This window comes from Hirundo rustica, chromosome 8 (genome assembly GCF_015227805.2).
Source record: "Hirundo rustica isolate bHirRus1 chromosome 8, bHirRus1.pri.v3, whole genome shotgun sequence".
Classification (NCBI taxonomy): domain Eukaryota; kingdom Metazoa; phylum Chordata; class Aves; order Passeriformes; family Hirundinidae; genus Hirundo; species Hirundo rustica.
Window position 1 is genome coordinate 12,911,385 of NC_053457.1, and position 14,856 is coordinate 12,926,240.

The 14,856-nt window shown below is 42.8% G+C and overlaps 1 protein-coding gene across 5 annotated transcripts in view; it reads left to right on the plus strand.

Annotated features, from left to right (window-relative positions):
- Window positions 1–2,833: 2,833 nt before the first annotated feature.
- DLG5 (discs large MAGUK scaffold protein 5) overlaps window positions 2,834–14,856 on the plus strand; it is a 97,827-nt gene continuing 85,804 nt past the window's right edge. For all 5 annotated transcript variants that reach the window (XM_040071090.1, XM_040071096.1, XM_040071092.1 and 2 more), the window contains exon 1: window positions 2,834–3,134. In XM_040071090.1, the coding sequence (XP_039927024.1) occupies window positions 2,834–3,134 (301 nt within the window). The remainder of the gene's footprint in view (window positions 3,135–14,856) is intronic.

The window sequence follows — 14,856 nt, forward strand, 5'->3', positions numbered from 1 at the left end:
ATTTGTGCAATGAGAAACTTATCTGAATTTCTCTGAGAGCAGACTTGCCATTTCCAAGACAAATGGAACATTAGAGACTCAGATATGACAAAAAGGTAGAAACTGCATTGCCAGAAAGAAAGAAACCTGGTACAACAGGGATTTTCCTGCTGCCTGGCACTGCCTGAGAAGGGCAACAGGCCATATGGATCTGCAGGCAAAAGGTGGGGCAGGCATGATGAGAAGATGAATGTTTTCTTTTGAAGAGAAGGTAAAGAACTAAGCCACACGTCTGGAAAAAGCAGTAGCCATACCCAGAACAGAACACTTCCCTCTAGATTTTGAAATGAGACTCAAGATAGCGAAGAAGTGCCCTGCCTGAACGATGTCATTCTATGTTACTGCAACCCCTGGTGAAAGGTGCACTTCAGTGCTCAATCGGGCAGAGGACAGAAACCAAGATTTTCATTATTATTTTAAGTAGCAGAGAACTGCTGCATCAACCTAAAGCAGGGCTCTTAACATAATGCCTCCTAATGAAATTTGATGGCATGTTTCCTTTCCTTTACAGGAAACTATTTAAGCACACACACAATAAAATAATATTGTTAAAGGAGAGTGGCTGAGATTAGAAAGTCTTTTAAAAAAGGACATACTCGAATAACTTCTGCAACCTTTCTTGAGTCTTCCTGTGCATGTGCCTTCCAAAAGCTCTCCATTGCAGTGTCCTGTGGCAGGCACAGAGGGACCTGCCTTGGCACTGGCCAAGGGAGCTCTGCTCGAGTGGGTGGCATCAGGCAGCTTTCACTTCTTACCCATGCTGTGAAGCTAACAATTAATGCACACTGGTTAACTACCACTAGTGGAATGTACGATTACTTGACTGGCTCAACTGCCTAACTTACTAGAGAGAAATAGGCAGATTTTTCTGATAAATTCAAATAGACTAGAACTAACATAGTTTGCAGGAATTTGTAACATTGGTCATTAGACCACAAAGGTAATCTCTCTGTATTTTGTAGCAAAGACCATGGATGCAAAATAGAATAAATTAGTCTACAAGAGCATTAAATAAAAATGAATTGATCAAATGTGGAAATGCTTGTTTTAAAACCACCCCACCGTTTCAAGTATTTTTGTAAATACTGACTTGAGAATAATCCCTAACCTCTTTTATTCTCTGCCTTCACTAGAAGTAGAATGCATAGCACAATTATGCATGTAACCCAAGGTTAGAGAAATCATCATCGACTGGGCTACATAAAGTGGCTCGAAACTCCGTCCAGAATCTGAATTCTCCCAATGGGTCTGCTAACAGGAAATTTCAAGGAACAAAGGCTTTGCCCTGTACCTCACTGAGTCCAGGTCTCTGGACACTAAATAAACCACGGGGTTGGTTAACTGGAGACTGTCAGATAACTGCGGCTCCTCCTGGGTGTAATTGGGTTAACACCGCTATCAGTAAAGCCCTTTCAGTGTAATTGAAACGTATGACACGTGAATATAAGAGAACTGCTTGTGGTCATTCTGCAGTCTGTTTGCCTTGCCGTTTGCAAATTAAGGTAACATTTGGTGCAAGTGATGTTGGCAGCCCAATTACTTTCAGACAAAAAAATTGTTACTCTCCTAATTGTTTGCTAAACAATTGCGTCTCCTGCTACAGCTGAGTACGAGCACATCTGTACGCTATTTGTAAATTACCTAGTCTCTGGTCATTCATGAAACGCTAAAGAAATTTACAAGGCATATAAGCTAACAGTTATTACTAGTGTTCAGATCTCGTTTGCAAACTTTTGTTCTTGCAAATTCTAACGGACAAAGGCCCCAAAGCAGTCTGTTATTATTTTGATCTTTTCCCGGTTTAGGATGAAATAAATCTTGACGGCTGAAGCTGCAGCTCGGTGCAGACTCCGGCAGCCTCAACAGGCGGCCGCTCCCGCCTTCGGGAGAGGGCAACGGCTCGGCCCGCCCGGCCCCGGCCCGTCACCAAGGCGGCAGCGCCGCCTTTGTCTGGCCGCCGAGACACCCGGGCTGGGCACCCCGTCCCGACCCGGCGGAGCCCCGGAGGGAGGAGCGGCAGAACCTCCCGCAGGCCGCGCCGCGGGTCCTGCCCCCGGCCCGCCCCGCTCCGCGCCGCACGGGGGCCGGCGGGCGGCCCTGACTGGCGGGCGGGAGGCGGCCGCGCCGGGCCACAGCGGGCCGGGGAGCGGCGGCCGCTGCGGCGGGCGGGCGGCGCGGGGCGGGCGATGCGATGCCGCAGCCCCGTCTCGGCGCAGGCGGCAGCTTTGTGTAGCCAATATGGCTGCGTGCGCCCGCCGATGAAAGGAGGCGCCTGGAGCTGAGCCCGTCTCCCCGCACCCCCTCCCGGCCGTGTGGCTGCGGCCAGCGGCGGAGAGAAGTTATCCCGACTGCCCCGCGGGGGTGCGGGGTGCCGGGAAGCGACGGCGCTCCCCGCAGCTCCTGCTCCCGGCGGTCCCCTCCCGCGGGCAGGCGAGAGGAGGAGGAGGAGAAGTTGTTTCTCCGCCCGGGGGGGCGGAAAGGAGGCGAGCGGGGCGCCAGACGGAGGAGGAAGAGGAGCAGCAGCCCCTGACGGCGGCTCGCCCCCCGCCAGCTGGAGGAGGGGGAGGAAGAGGAGAAGGCAAAGCCGCCCTCGGCCCAGCTCCTGTCCCAGCTCCGCTCCTCCTCTCCGGACGAAGTTTCGCCGGGGGCCGCTGCGGGGGCGCCGGGTGCCGGAGGAGGGCGGCCGGCGGCGCCCGCCCCGCCTCGGCCCGCGCCTCCCCGGGGGCGGCGGTGGCGGAGCGGCGGGGCCGGCGGCGGGCGAAGTTTGGCCGGCGGCGGCGGCCCTGAGGCGGCCATGGAGCCGAAGCACAAGGAGCTGCTCGCCCAGTGCCGGCAGAGCCTGGCGCAGGCCATGACCGAGGTGGACAAGGTGGTGGAGCTGCTGGAGGCCGCCGGCGCCCTCGGCCCCCGCGACCTGCGCGACCTGGAGGCGGCGGGCGGCGGGAAGGCCGAGCTGCTCATCGCCCTGCTGCTGGGCAAGGAACGGGACCACTTCCAGGACCTGCGGGTGGCCCTGGAGAAGACGCAGCCCCACCTGCTCTCCATCCTCTACCTGAACGGCGTGGCGGGGACGCCGGCCGCGGCCGAGACGGCCGGTGAGTGGGGCCGGGGGCGCGGGGCGGGAGCAGGAGCAGGAGGAGGGCAGCGCTGCCCCCGCCCACCCCCGCCGGGCAGCGCGGGCCCCTCGGGGCCCCCCGCCCGAAGGTGGGAAGGGAGCGGGCGGGGGTCCTCCTTTTCCGGTGGAGAATAAAACTCTCCCGTGTTCGCTCTTGCGTTCTCGATGCTTGTTTTGTGCTTCCGACCCTTTGGCTTTTCCTGCTGGCGGGAGCGCTGGTAGTGGTCCCCGAGAGGTGCCGCGGATGCTGCTCCCTGCCCTTTGGAGAGGCCAGCATAGCCTGGTTCTTGCGACCGCTGCCGTTCTCCGAAGTCGGGTGTCGCCTGGGGTCTCTGGAAAACCGAACCCGAAGGGGCTTTTCTCCCTTGAGCACCGCCGCCGGTGGTGTTACACGGCCGCTTCTTCATCGGGCAAAACTGAAACTCCCCCGTGCAGCGGCTCTGCCGGAGTTGGCCGGCTGGCAGGACTCCAGCAGATGTGCCTTTCAGTAAATATTGTAACTCTTTTTCTCCGGACAGCCGTGTGTTTGTTTGAGGCTACATTGTAACTCTTGGTGGTTAGAACGGGGGAAAACAGTGATTAGAACAGTGATTAAAACTGCAAATCGAGACGAGAAGATTTTGGGTGTAAAACACCTCCTTAAGTAAGTTGGGCTTTGATCCACAGGTTTTTCCTTATTCTCCTCCTTCTGAAACAAGTGAGAGCCTGCTTTTATGCGTACAAACCAAAGCTTTATAATAATAATAGGTGACAGTACATAGGGCCTTGCAAGTGCAGCTTTGTTTCTAAGTGAGAAATTGGAGTAAATGGTAATTCTGTACTATAGTGTTGTGTAGGTATTCTTATCCAGTGCAATCAAGTTGACGATTCAGAAATGTGGTGTCTCTCTTTGGTGTTGCTTCTGGATTCAGGATTTACAGTGTCACTGCCTATTTACGTAAGGAAATGCAATGAGAGAGCTTCCTGACTCTTACAAACGATATCATTTCTTTAAGAAAATAAAGCCATTTAAGAGCTGTTTCTGTCTGGAAAGTAGTCCTTGCGCGTGTGATTGCGCCGTGTTCTTTGCCTTTACTTTCATTACGCTGTGGATGGTAAGAGTTCCATAAACACAAATGCTTGGGGGTCTTAGGTTTTGTTTTATTTCGGTGTACTGTTGTTTCCTAATGAATATATGGCAGGACCTCACAAGATGGGGGAGAAATGGACTGAACAATAGACCTCAATACTTGAGACATTATGAGGTCTGACATCAATGGGAGATGAGGGCACTCACTGCCTTCCAGAATGGCACCCATGATGGCTTTGTATGGTTAAAGCTCATTCTCGTCTTGTTGCGAAGATGGGTTAATGGTACTGGGCTGCCAGCGCTCCTCGGGCTTAAAATCAAAGGTGTAAAGCGTGAAAGATAGAAAAAAAAGAATTAAGTATATGTTGGACATAGTAATAGTCCTCATTTTTAAAATGCAAGCTGGAATTGCAGAATGTTTTAGACCACTGAGTTGTTAAGGGAAAAGTAGTTAAATTGTCAAAGTGAGCTATATCCTCTTTGACTGACTGTGTGCAGGAGGCTTAACTGAGTTAAACTAACATCTGTGTGGGGAAGGTTGTTTTTCTGATGTGATGAGTTTTAAAATGTTATTGCTTTCAGTTATCAGTCATAATAAAGAGCTAACTTTGAGAGTTATGGATTTGTTTTCTGTGTGAGAAACATGTTTCAAAATTAGTTCACAGAAGATTGCTGACAGAAAGCCTAATTAATAGTAAAACATAGAAATGTGATGGACCTGAGCCTTCAAATACTGTTGTATATATTCCAGCACCCCCCTGAAGAGGTGTTAGGGTAATTAGTCATGAGACTGCTTGTGTGTGTCCACTGGAAGTCTCTGGTAATTCCTTGTCTTTGTGTGAGTTTGTCCTGGATGTGTTTTACAAAGAGTTAACTGTTTAAAGGCAACGGTAATAGAAAAATTCTTGTTTGAACATGTATTCAGCTATTTTATTGTAATCGGTTTTATTCTAATATCTCCCTGTAGGAAGTTTGACCGCCCCTCTGCTCTTCTCATGCCATTTGGGACTTTTACTCCTTTTCACTGGAGATACTGTAGGTAGATGAGTCAAGTCACTTTTTGTTTTTTGGCAAGAAGTAAGATATACATGTGGTAGTGAGAAGTGCTGGACTGTGGATTTAAAATATCAAAGTGAAACAGTCCATGTTACATTAAAAAAAAAAAAAAAAAAAAAAAAAAAAAAAAAAAAAAACAAAACCAAAAAAACTCAAGCATCCCTTTGATTGAACCTATAGAGTTGAATAACTTTTTTGGTTACACTAATAGTAATACTACCATTAGTGTGTGTAAAAATGATAGCTTACAGTGGTGCGCGTAGTTTTAGTACTGTTTGGAAGAGGACGCTAATAAAATGCACATCACCTGAATGCTTGTTGGAGGTGAAAATTATTTATAGTCAGTAATGTTTTGTAGTGGTGTTTGCTTATTTCTTCTTTTCCAGTATACTACTGTTGTGAGGGAAGTGAGAAAGTAATTTAGCAATCTAATTTTGTTCAGTTTCAGAAATCAGCATACAGACCACTCACTACAGTAGGATGAGTGTTTCTTCATCCATTTTAATGTGTGCAACATGTACCATTACTTTGTATTTTCTTCCTTCTCAGTTTAAATATTGCCTCCTTTTGTACTTTAAAGGCGATGTGTGAACTCTGATGGGAACTCAGGTTGTTATTTATACCAGCAGTTCTTGTGACTGGCTGGGCAGTGTAGAGCTGACACTTTTATAAGTATTTATCTGTGCCACACAGAGGGAAGTAAACAGCTGGGCAGACTGCTCAAGGGAAATAACTGAGGTCCTGGTGGCTGCTGAAAGATTTTTTCACTCTGTCTCTACTTTACAAAGAGCTTTTTTATCTTTATAGAGTTTTCCCATGTTCAGTCACCATTAAAATATGTTTGTCTTCTATAGAGACTTCTGCTTGCTGGTTTTAAACCTGGAACTGTATAGTTTCTCCACTAAAACATATGTTTTTTAAGTTTTCTCAAATTAGAAATAAAGCATAGTATGCCCAACAGTGTCAGTTAAGAGTGCAAAATCAAACAGGAAATTACCTTCTGTAAAGCAGAAGCTAAAACCAAGTGGGATTTTCTGTTTCATTTAATCATGTTTGGAGACTTTAGTTCTTCCTTGAGTAAAACCTTTGATTACTACATTGCACTTCTTTGTAGACATTTGAGAGAAATTGGCTTTGCCCATGTGAGAGTGGTTGCTTGGCTGATTTAAAAACCTCCTGGTATTTTGCACATGGATGAATTATTTAAGTAGTGTGCTGAGTGTTGTTGTTTATTTACTTGGGGGTGAACTCGTAGATTACCATTAAATACTTCATTTGGCAGATGACCTCCATCATGCACCTGGGAAATCCTTATCCTGATGGAATTACATATCCTTTCTAATATAAAAATAAATTACTCCTGAGCGTTCAGTTGTCTCTTAGATATCTTGCTAACCAGAAAATGTTTCATTCTTACTATTGCTGTAATGTGAATTTTTTGTGTCCATGGCAATAATGCAATGGAAGGTACTTAATTGTGACAAGTGCTATGAAGATGTGTTTTCTTTACGTGTAATTAAAAGACCAGAACGGAAATCTGAGGAACCTATGTAGTTTTTAAATTGTTTCAGATAATGTAGAGCTTTGTACTTACAGTTCTGTGATGCTACAAAGATGGGAAAAAGGCAGGTTTGGTTGTTGAGCTTGGAATTTGTTTTCTAGATGAATTTGTGGGGCTACAGAGATGCGCTTTATCTTGAAACTGAGTTGCCTGTGGAACTCAAAAGTTTCTTTACGGCTTGCACAGTTAATGAAATTTTAGGTTCACAGTTTTCTTTTGTCTTAGTAGTTCGTCTTCTGTACCCCTCCAACTGCAGTCAGTGAGCATGTGTTAAACTTTAAAGGGGTTTTCTTTAACAGTTTCAAGATGAGAATTTAAGGTTTAGAACTCAAAATTGATTGTATATTTAGAACTATCTTTAAAGGGGCAGGAAAGAAAGAAAGAAGATGGTTGCAGATTCACTTTGAAAATTTTTCTTCTATTATTTATTAAGATTTATTTTTTCTAACTGTGTTTGATCAGACATAAAGGGTTAGTTCCTAGTCAAAAAGTAAATGTGGGCATGTTTAAGAGTAGGGAATAAAGTTCCACCTTTTTTTCTTCTTTTTAAAGGGATTGTCTCAACTTTCTGTCTGCTTTGTATGTAAAAAAATGAACTGAGTTGTATCAGTTTGAAATAACAAAGTTTTAAATATTTCCAAGTCTTTCAGCATATTTAAAACCAAACACAAAAGGCAAGCTCTGTAAGTATGAATTTAGGAGATAGGCATCTGGGACCCACTTCTCTGACAGCATCACAGGAGACTCACAGGAAATGCACTAGTTCCAGGGTTGACCTTGAAGAGCTGGAATCATGACTGCTTGGACCAGGTGCTGGGGCATCCACATTTTGTTTCTTCTTTCCCATCTCTCAGAAAGTCTTGACTGATCTCCACAAAGCATTGGCGTTGTCTGGCTGAAGGAGCAGCAATGAGAATTTGTGCTGGTGAGGAGCTGAGAGACTGTGGAGGAAGGGTGTGAGATGGGGAGGCAGCATGTGATCTCCTCAAGGAGCAAGGGGAAAGCAAGGGGAGCTGAGGAGGCTCTGGGGTCAGGTAAGGGGAGAAGACACCCTTCTCAAGGAGACGAGAATTAGTGCTGTAAGTGTGCATCCCCTGGGAAAGGAAAGAGGGGAGAATGAGGAGAAACTCTAAAAACACAATTTACTGACTCAAGGACTAAAACGACAATTTTGCAATTAAGTACAATTTATACTCCCTTCTGTCACTGAAAATTGAAGAGTGGGAGAAGTAGTGCAGTATGTTTGGGTTTTTCCAGACCTGTTATTAGTTCCAGGGTAGCTACGCAAGTCTTGTTGCAGGATTTCCTAAGTCATGTTGATGAAAAAGCAGGCAGTGTTCAGAAGTCACCTTTGGAGGAGTGCAGCTCCTCAGCAGCATGGAGCACTAATTAAACTCGAGAAAATACCTGGCAGTAGTTTAGCAGTACCTGTGTCTTCTGATGATCTCAGATTTTTGGTATTGCCAAGCTGAAAAAATGCAGAAAGATTCTGGCAAGTGTCCAGATGGGTATTCCCAATGAAATGTCTAATAGTAGTAAGTTCATGGAAGTAGGCTCTCAATTCCAAAGAAGGAAATGCATATTTTACTAGTTCATAAATCCCAAGGGTGGTAGCTCTCAATTACATTTTCGCTGTGCGCAGGGAGGGAGTGGAAAGAAAGCTGGCCACAGTGAACTCCCGGGGACATTGTTTTCATCGGAGTAAAGGGAATAATAATACATTTTTGTGGTGTTGGTGCATCCATCAAGTCGTTTTGGACACATGCAGGACTTGGTGTCTTACAGAATTAGACGTGATCACTAAGGAAAGTCAACAGCTTACTGTAATTTGCTTCTTACTTACTTGTTAAAGCATAAAGATTGCCTGTCTCAGGTTTCAGATCTTTAGCTTGTTTTAACTACTCTTCTTAGTCTCACTGTTCTCTTGCAGCTGTAACCAGTGCTGGTCTGTCAGACTCTTTTGGATGTCTTGTCCAGCTGGTGAAAACCAAGCCACCACATGGGTAGTGACTTTGGGCTTTCCAGTTTCCAGTAGCCTGTAATATGAGCTAAGTTGTCTTCCCCACCCTTTACTACTTGCTTTTCTCTCTTTCTGGGGTTTTTTTTTACCTTCATTTCTTTATTTTTGCTTCTTAGTTTTCCTTGCTTCTGTTAATTGTTATTTTAATTATTATTTTCTAGCATTGAAATTCCCTATTCAAAACTCCAGTCGTTTAAAAGATATCAGTAAGTCTTGATAAATTGCTTGTAACAGTTCCTTACGCTGTAAAATCCCAAGGACAGAGGCGTTTTTCAGAGCTCTTCAGTGCTGTCCTGGTTTTGGCTGGGGTTAAACTAGCACATATTGGGTGTCAGTGTGAAACAATTAGTTACTGTTGTGGGGGTTTTTTTGGTAAGAAGAATCATAAAATGCAGTATATACAATAACGCTATATCATTTCGTCATAAACGGTTCATAGTATTGATGGAGACAGAAAAACATGTTAGTAGATACAAATTTTTGTGAAAGGAGCTGTAGTCATGTAGTTGAGATATCTCAGCTACCGAACTATATTGAGTAGTTCATGGTGAAACATTATTTGCGAGCTTCAAGATGCAAGTTTCTGGCTGCTTTATTGTGAATGGTAATTTAGTACAGAATCATTCTGATGTAGGAGCTGGCAAGTTTGCAGTGACTGAGCTTTGGCTTGAGGCTAATGATACTTTTCTAATAGAAGCAGACAAGATGGATGCTGTTCTGTCAAGAGACTAATGTTGTTAGTCTGTCTTAAGTTATGGAGCCTGGCTCTTCCAAAAGGGCCATTTTTTGGAGTTCTCAGTGATACTTTGATATATTAATTCTTGTCAATGGAAGACAGAATTACTAAAATATTGAAGGAGGTCCATAGTGCTACCACTTAGAAACCAGTTCAAAATAGCCAGAGCACAATGTGTGATGTGCAGTAGGTACATTTGTGTGCTTGTCACAGGTTGTGGTGAGCTGGCAGATGTGTTGATGCTGATGGGGTAATACCAGCATCCACTCCTGTTGTAGCTGTCAAATAAAGTCAACTCTGGGAACTCCTGTTGTGCAAGAGAGTCTGATCTCCATGGGGCACCCTTTCCTGGCTCCAGAAGCTGGTGATAGCAAGAACTGATGGCCCTTGAAGCTGATGGAAGCACTTGGCCACGTGAGGTGAACACTGAACGATATTTTTCTTGACAATGTACAATTACTAGGCAGTACAGAATAACATACTACATACTACGTATATAACATGCTACACCTGGAAGGCCGTTCTTGCCCAAGCTGGTGTCAGAGGAAATTAAAGGTGGCCTATTTCATATATACAATGCCACCTTCTTCTCCTCACAGCTTCCAAAACCTCTAATTTCACAGTTCATGGGTTGAGCTGCTCAGCAGTTTGCTTGTTCACCGTATTAATATGTTTGTTCTGGTGAGCTGCTCTTAGTATTTTAGAAAATCATAATTGTTTTTCTCGTTGTCAGATGAAGGCATTGTATCTTAAATAGGCTGTATCACCCTGATTAAGATTTGCTGACCTGCAGCTGGAGACAAGAAGCAAGTGAGAATTCAAGACCATTAAGTGTTTCAACTGGAGAGTTTAGGGATTGGTTTTTTTTGCAAACTTTTTGTGTAGTTGACAATTGATTATGTATTGGATGATAAACCAAAAAACTCTTCTTCTCCGCCTCCAAACACTTCAAGGCAATGTTCTTTGAACTTACTTCAAAAGCAGTTTTCCTAAAACTCTCCTTTCGCTTTGGCTTTTTATTCTACCTGCACATAATTGCTGATTCACGAACATGTTTATTATTCATGCACCCACCTTCCAGCTTGTGAGTAATCCCCGTTCATATGTATCAGGTTGGGCATGTACAAATGTTGGCAGAATCCAGGCCTTACATACTAATAAGCTCTCTGGGTTGAACAGTGTCATCAGTAAAGTACGTCTTCTGCCTCAGAAAGTGAGGCTGGTTGTTGTTTGCTGCTCAGTAGTGCTCCAAATGGAGTTTGTGTGAGAAGACATAGCTGTAGTGTAGGAAGAAAGGTATTTTCCTAGAGGATGGATGTAAAATGTAGTGGGAATTGTGTACTCAGTTTTGGCATAGGTGAACTGTGTTCTTTTGATGTTGGTGCACCAAAATCCCTTTTCAATTATATTCTCTTTTTCTGAGACAGACCAGCTGACAGATCTAATATGGTTTTCTGTAGACAAATCAGAACTTTTGGGTTGGGGAAGCAAAGCTGGTGTAGAAAGTATTCTTATCAAAATTACCAATCTGCCTAAATTGTTAAATAGATGTTCATGAGGCTTTTATAAAGCATAAAACTATATTTATCTTCTTTATTAATTTTGTTTCTTGTGCATAGCTTTCCTCTGTTGCATGCTTTTGTGCAAAAATCACTGTAGGGGGAATTTTGAGACTTGGGTAACCATGTGATCTAGCTCTTTTTGGAGCACTTACATAATCTGAGTTTGCCTTAGATAGTTATGATCCTCTTGCAGAAGGAGGGATTGATTGAGTTGTTGGGAGTTCTTCAACTAGAAGTTGACAGAAGATTGACAGATGTTGTTTTAATGACTTCTTCCAGGAAATCTTGATCTCCAGTTTTAAAGTCCTCTTAAACACTTCATGCATAATCTTGTGAACACTTGCAGTGATTTTCAGGAAGGTCTAATTCGCATTTAGGTCATGATGTGTTTTTCAGTTGGTGAGCAAGTGTGTGTGTTTAATGGTGGTGAAATCAGGTTATCTAAAGGTTTTATTGGAGGCTAAATGCATCAGCACAACCAAAATACCTAGTTATTTACTTCACTTCTCAATATTTAAAGTAGTCATGAATTTCCAGTCTGGTTTTTCTTTTTTGAACACTTTCATGACAGAGAGCGATGTAATTTGAGAGCTTGCTTAAGCTTTAATTGAATGTAGGGTGTGTTTTTGCTCTTTCAGTTTAAAGGCCATTTGACTTAAGTAGGTGTGGTTAAAAATAATATAAAATGCTAAGGTCTTAAAGAAAAACAGAACAAACAAAAACTGCCAAACAAACAAAAAGTTTTAACAGTAGGCTTTCCTTTGTAATTGACAAACAGTTTTGTTACTTTCATCAGCTTTTCCACCCTGTATTTCTGATGTAGGGCTGGGCTCTGAACAAACTCTGTAGGTGTACCTGAATTTTAGAAATAATGAAAGCACAAAAAGCAGTACTAAACCCTCTCAAGATCACAAAAGAGGTATTCTCAAGAGGACATTCACTTTCAATTATATTTTTTACACCTTCAGGTATTGGTATTTTTTCCCCCTCTTTTAATGAAGGGTGTATTAAAAATCTAACTTGTTCAATTACTTTTCTGCTTTCTGTGGCAATCAACCTTAGGATGCTCAGGCTACCTATTTTCCCCTATTTAGATATGCTGCCACAGCTTTCCTTTGCCACTCTGACAGTGAACAAGCAGTCCTTGCTTTTTTGATGGGGAAATTTAAAGTTTTGAGGCTCCTAATTACCTTTAGGGCATATTTGGAAAGGACACTTTTTGTAAGATGCATTGACTACTTTTAGTTAAGGGTCTGATTAGTTTGCCTTGATGGGTTTCTGCCTCCCTCCCTCCCTGCTGGGTAACCCAAGGCTAACTTAAGTACAGACTGTAGACATGAACTTTGAGAGATATATAGTGAGATATTTTTCTAAACTGGTGGTCTTGAAAATGTGTAGGTCAGCACTTTAAGGCATGCTATATTTCAGCTACATTAATTTGTTATCCTGGTTCATGAACCTTTCCTATTTTCCTGGCACCTTTGAGGTAATCGGGAGTATTTCAGGGGCTGCACTGCTACAGTGTCAGAGCAGTGTTTTGGCTGAGCAGAACGTTCCTTGATAACACAGAGCAGTAGTTTCGGATACTAAGGTCAGAGATACTTTCTGCCTTGGGATTTTAGGACTTGGTAGAACATCAGGTGCATTGGTATTAATATGAAAACCAGTAAAAACATACAAGAAAAACTTGTCTGTCAAGGCTGGTGGCAGTCCTGTTCTGTACAACAACACAGTTTGGCTGAAACCTGTGTGTAGTGTGTGCTGGACTGGAAGAAAACACAGCGTAAATGCTGAGCTGTTTTTCTGTCTCTGGCTGAGCTGATCTTCAGTGATATGCTGTGCATACATGACTTGCATAAAATTTCATTTGTCAGGGAGTACCTCATTATATTGTCTAGAATGTCAAATCTCAATTTAATTTTAGAGCCAACTATAGCAAATTTCTTAAGTGCTGCAAAATGCCGGGTTGTTAGTGTGGTTTTGATACTGAGCCTGTCTTTTGGAGCCCGTGATTTCCTCTGTACCAGTGATGAGCAGAAGGTAAAGGTGGAAGGATTGCAGTGGCTCTTGACTGGCTACAGAGATGAGCACTTTGTTGCACTGTGCTCTCTTGCAATGAATTTCAGGATGCTACACCGCGCGTTGCTCACCATCTCTGGGAAGTTCTTTTTCTTCTTCTGCAAGTCTGCATTGCAACAATACAGTGTGGAGTTTATTGGTTTTGCCCTGTATCTGTTTAGCTTTCTCATGAGCACTTGAGCCAGATCCTCTCTGAGGGTTGTAGTAGCTGATGGAGGAAATCCACATAAAAAGTTCTGTGAATTCATTTCATCAGTTGCATTGTACACGTACAGTTGTGCGTTGAAATTTTTAATACATGCTTCTTTTTTAATGAGAAATACTTTTAAAAATAATATATATTGAAAGTAGATAAGACTTTTAAAGACTAATTTTCCCCTATCATAATATTTTGACTTGTTCCTACAGTGCACTCCTAAATTAAGGCTTTGCTGAAGTATGGTTGCATACGTTTTTGTTACCGTGTAAGATGCAAATGCACAGAAGTTGCTCAAACCATTGTATTGCACATTGTGGTGAAATAATAGCTTTTGAGAGATAATAAATGTTCAGAATAATTCCCTGGTCTTATGACAATCAGAGGAGGTGAATTTGGATCACTGAGGCTGTAGGATTTCTGACCTTATGGATTAGACCACAAGACCTTGGCCTTTGATTTAATTCTAAGTAGTGTCTAATGTAGATAGTATCTACAATTTATGTGATCTGTTTCAGAAAATAACCAAAAGTGTGCTTCATTTGCTTGATTTCAAGAGAACATTATTAGCTTATGGAGTGGAGTCTCATTTGGCTAGCTAATCTCTGTTCTCCATTTTCTGCTGTCCTCCTGTGTTTTTCAGTTCCTGTGTGGTATATGTTGTGAAGACAGGCTTCTCGGCTTTCCCACCGAGTACTTGGTGTCTGTTCATGATGGTTGTGGTAGAGAACCTCTTACCTCTCTGGTTCCTATATGCTTTGTGGAAGATAAATGTATAAGAAAGAGCCTAATAAAACAAGTAACTCTGTATTACCTTAAAAGAGATCCTTATGTTAAGCACAGCTTCTTCAGTGAGGCTCAAACTTCATAAAAAGCTATAATTTTCTGTAAATTACATAAATTTTGATCTGTGAAAATTACATAAAACACAAATTTCTGATGTTCATGCTACAAACTTATTTTGGTTAATGAAGTTGTTCTGACCATTTATAAATAAAGGTAATAAATGGTGAGGCATGTTGAGAAGGGGAAACAAATTGTCTGTATCTCATGATTGGATTGCAGGGTACACCAGGGGCTAGGCATTTCCAGAAAGGTTTTTTGAGAGTCCTTGAAAAAATAAAATTTGAGTTCTGTTATTAGAGAACAGAAGTGAATTATGGAAGTTAGTCTTTCTGCTCCAACAGTTTTTTTGTGTTGTGTGGGTGTTTTAATAAGTGCATCCTACATATGTATATCTGCAGCATTCTGAATGTAAAATTTGGGTTTCCCAAAGTGGTTATTCTTATTACAGATCTTGCTGTACATACAGGGTCATTTTTTTCCTTCTTTTTAAAAACACTTCAAAGAAAATATTTTGTGGTGCTTTTTTTGTCTTAATTTTTGTATCAGCCTTGAGAAATTTGCAGACTTCTTCCTAAAT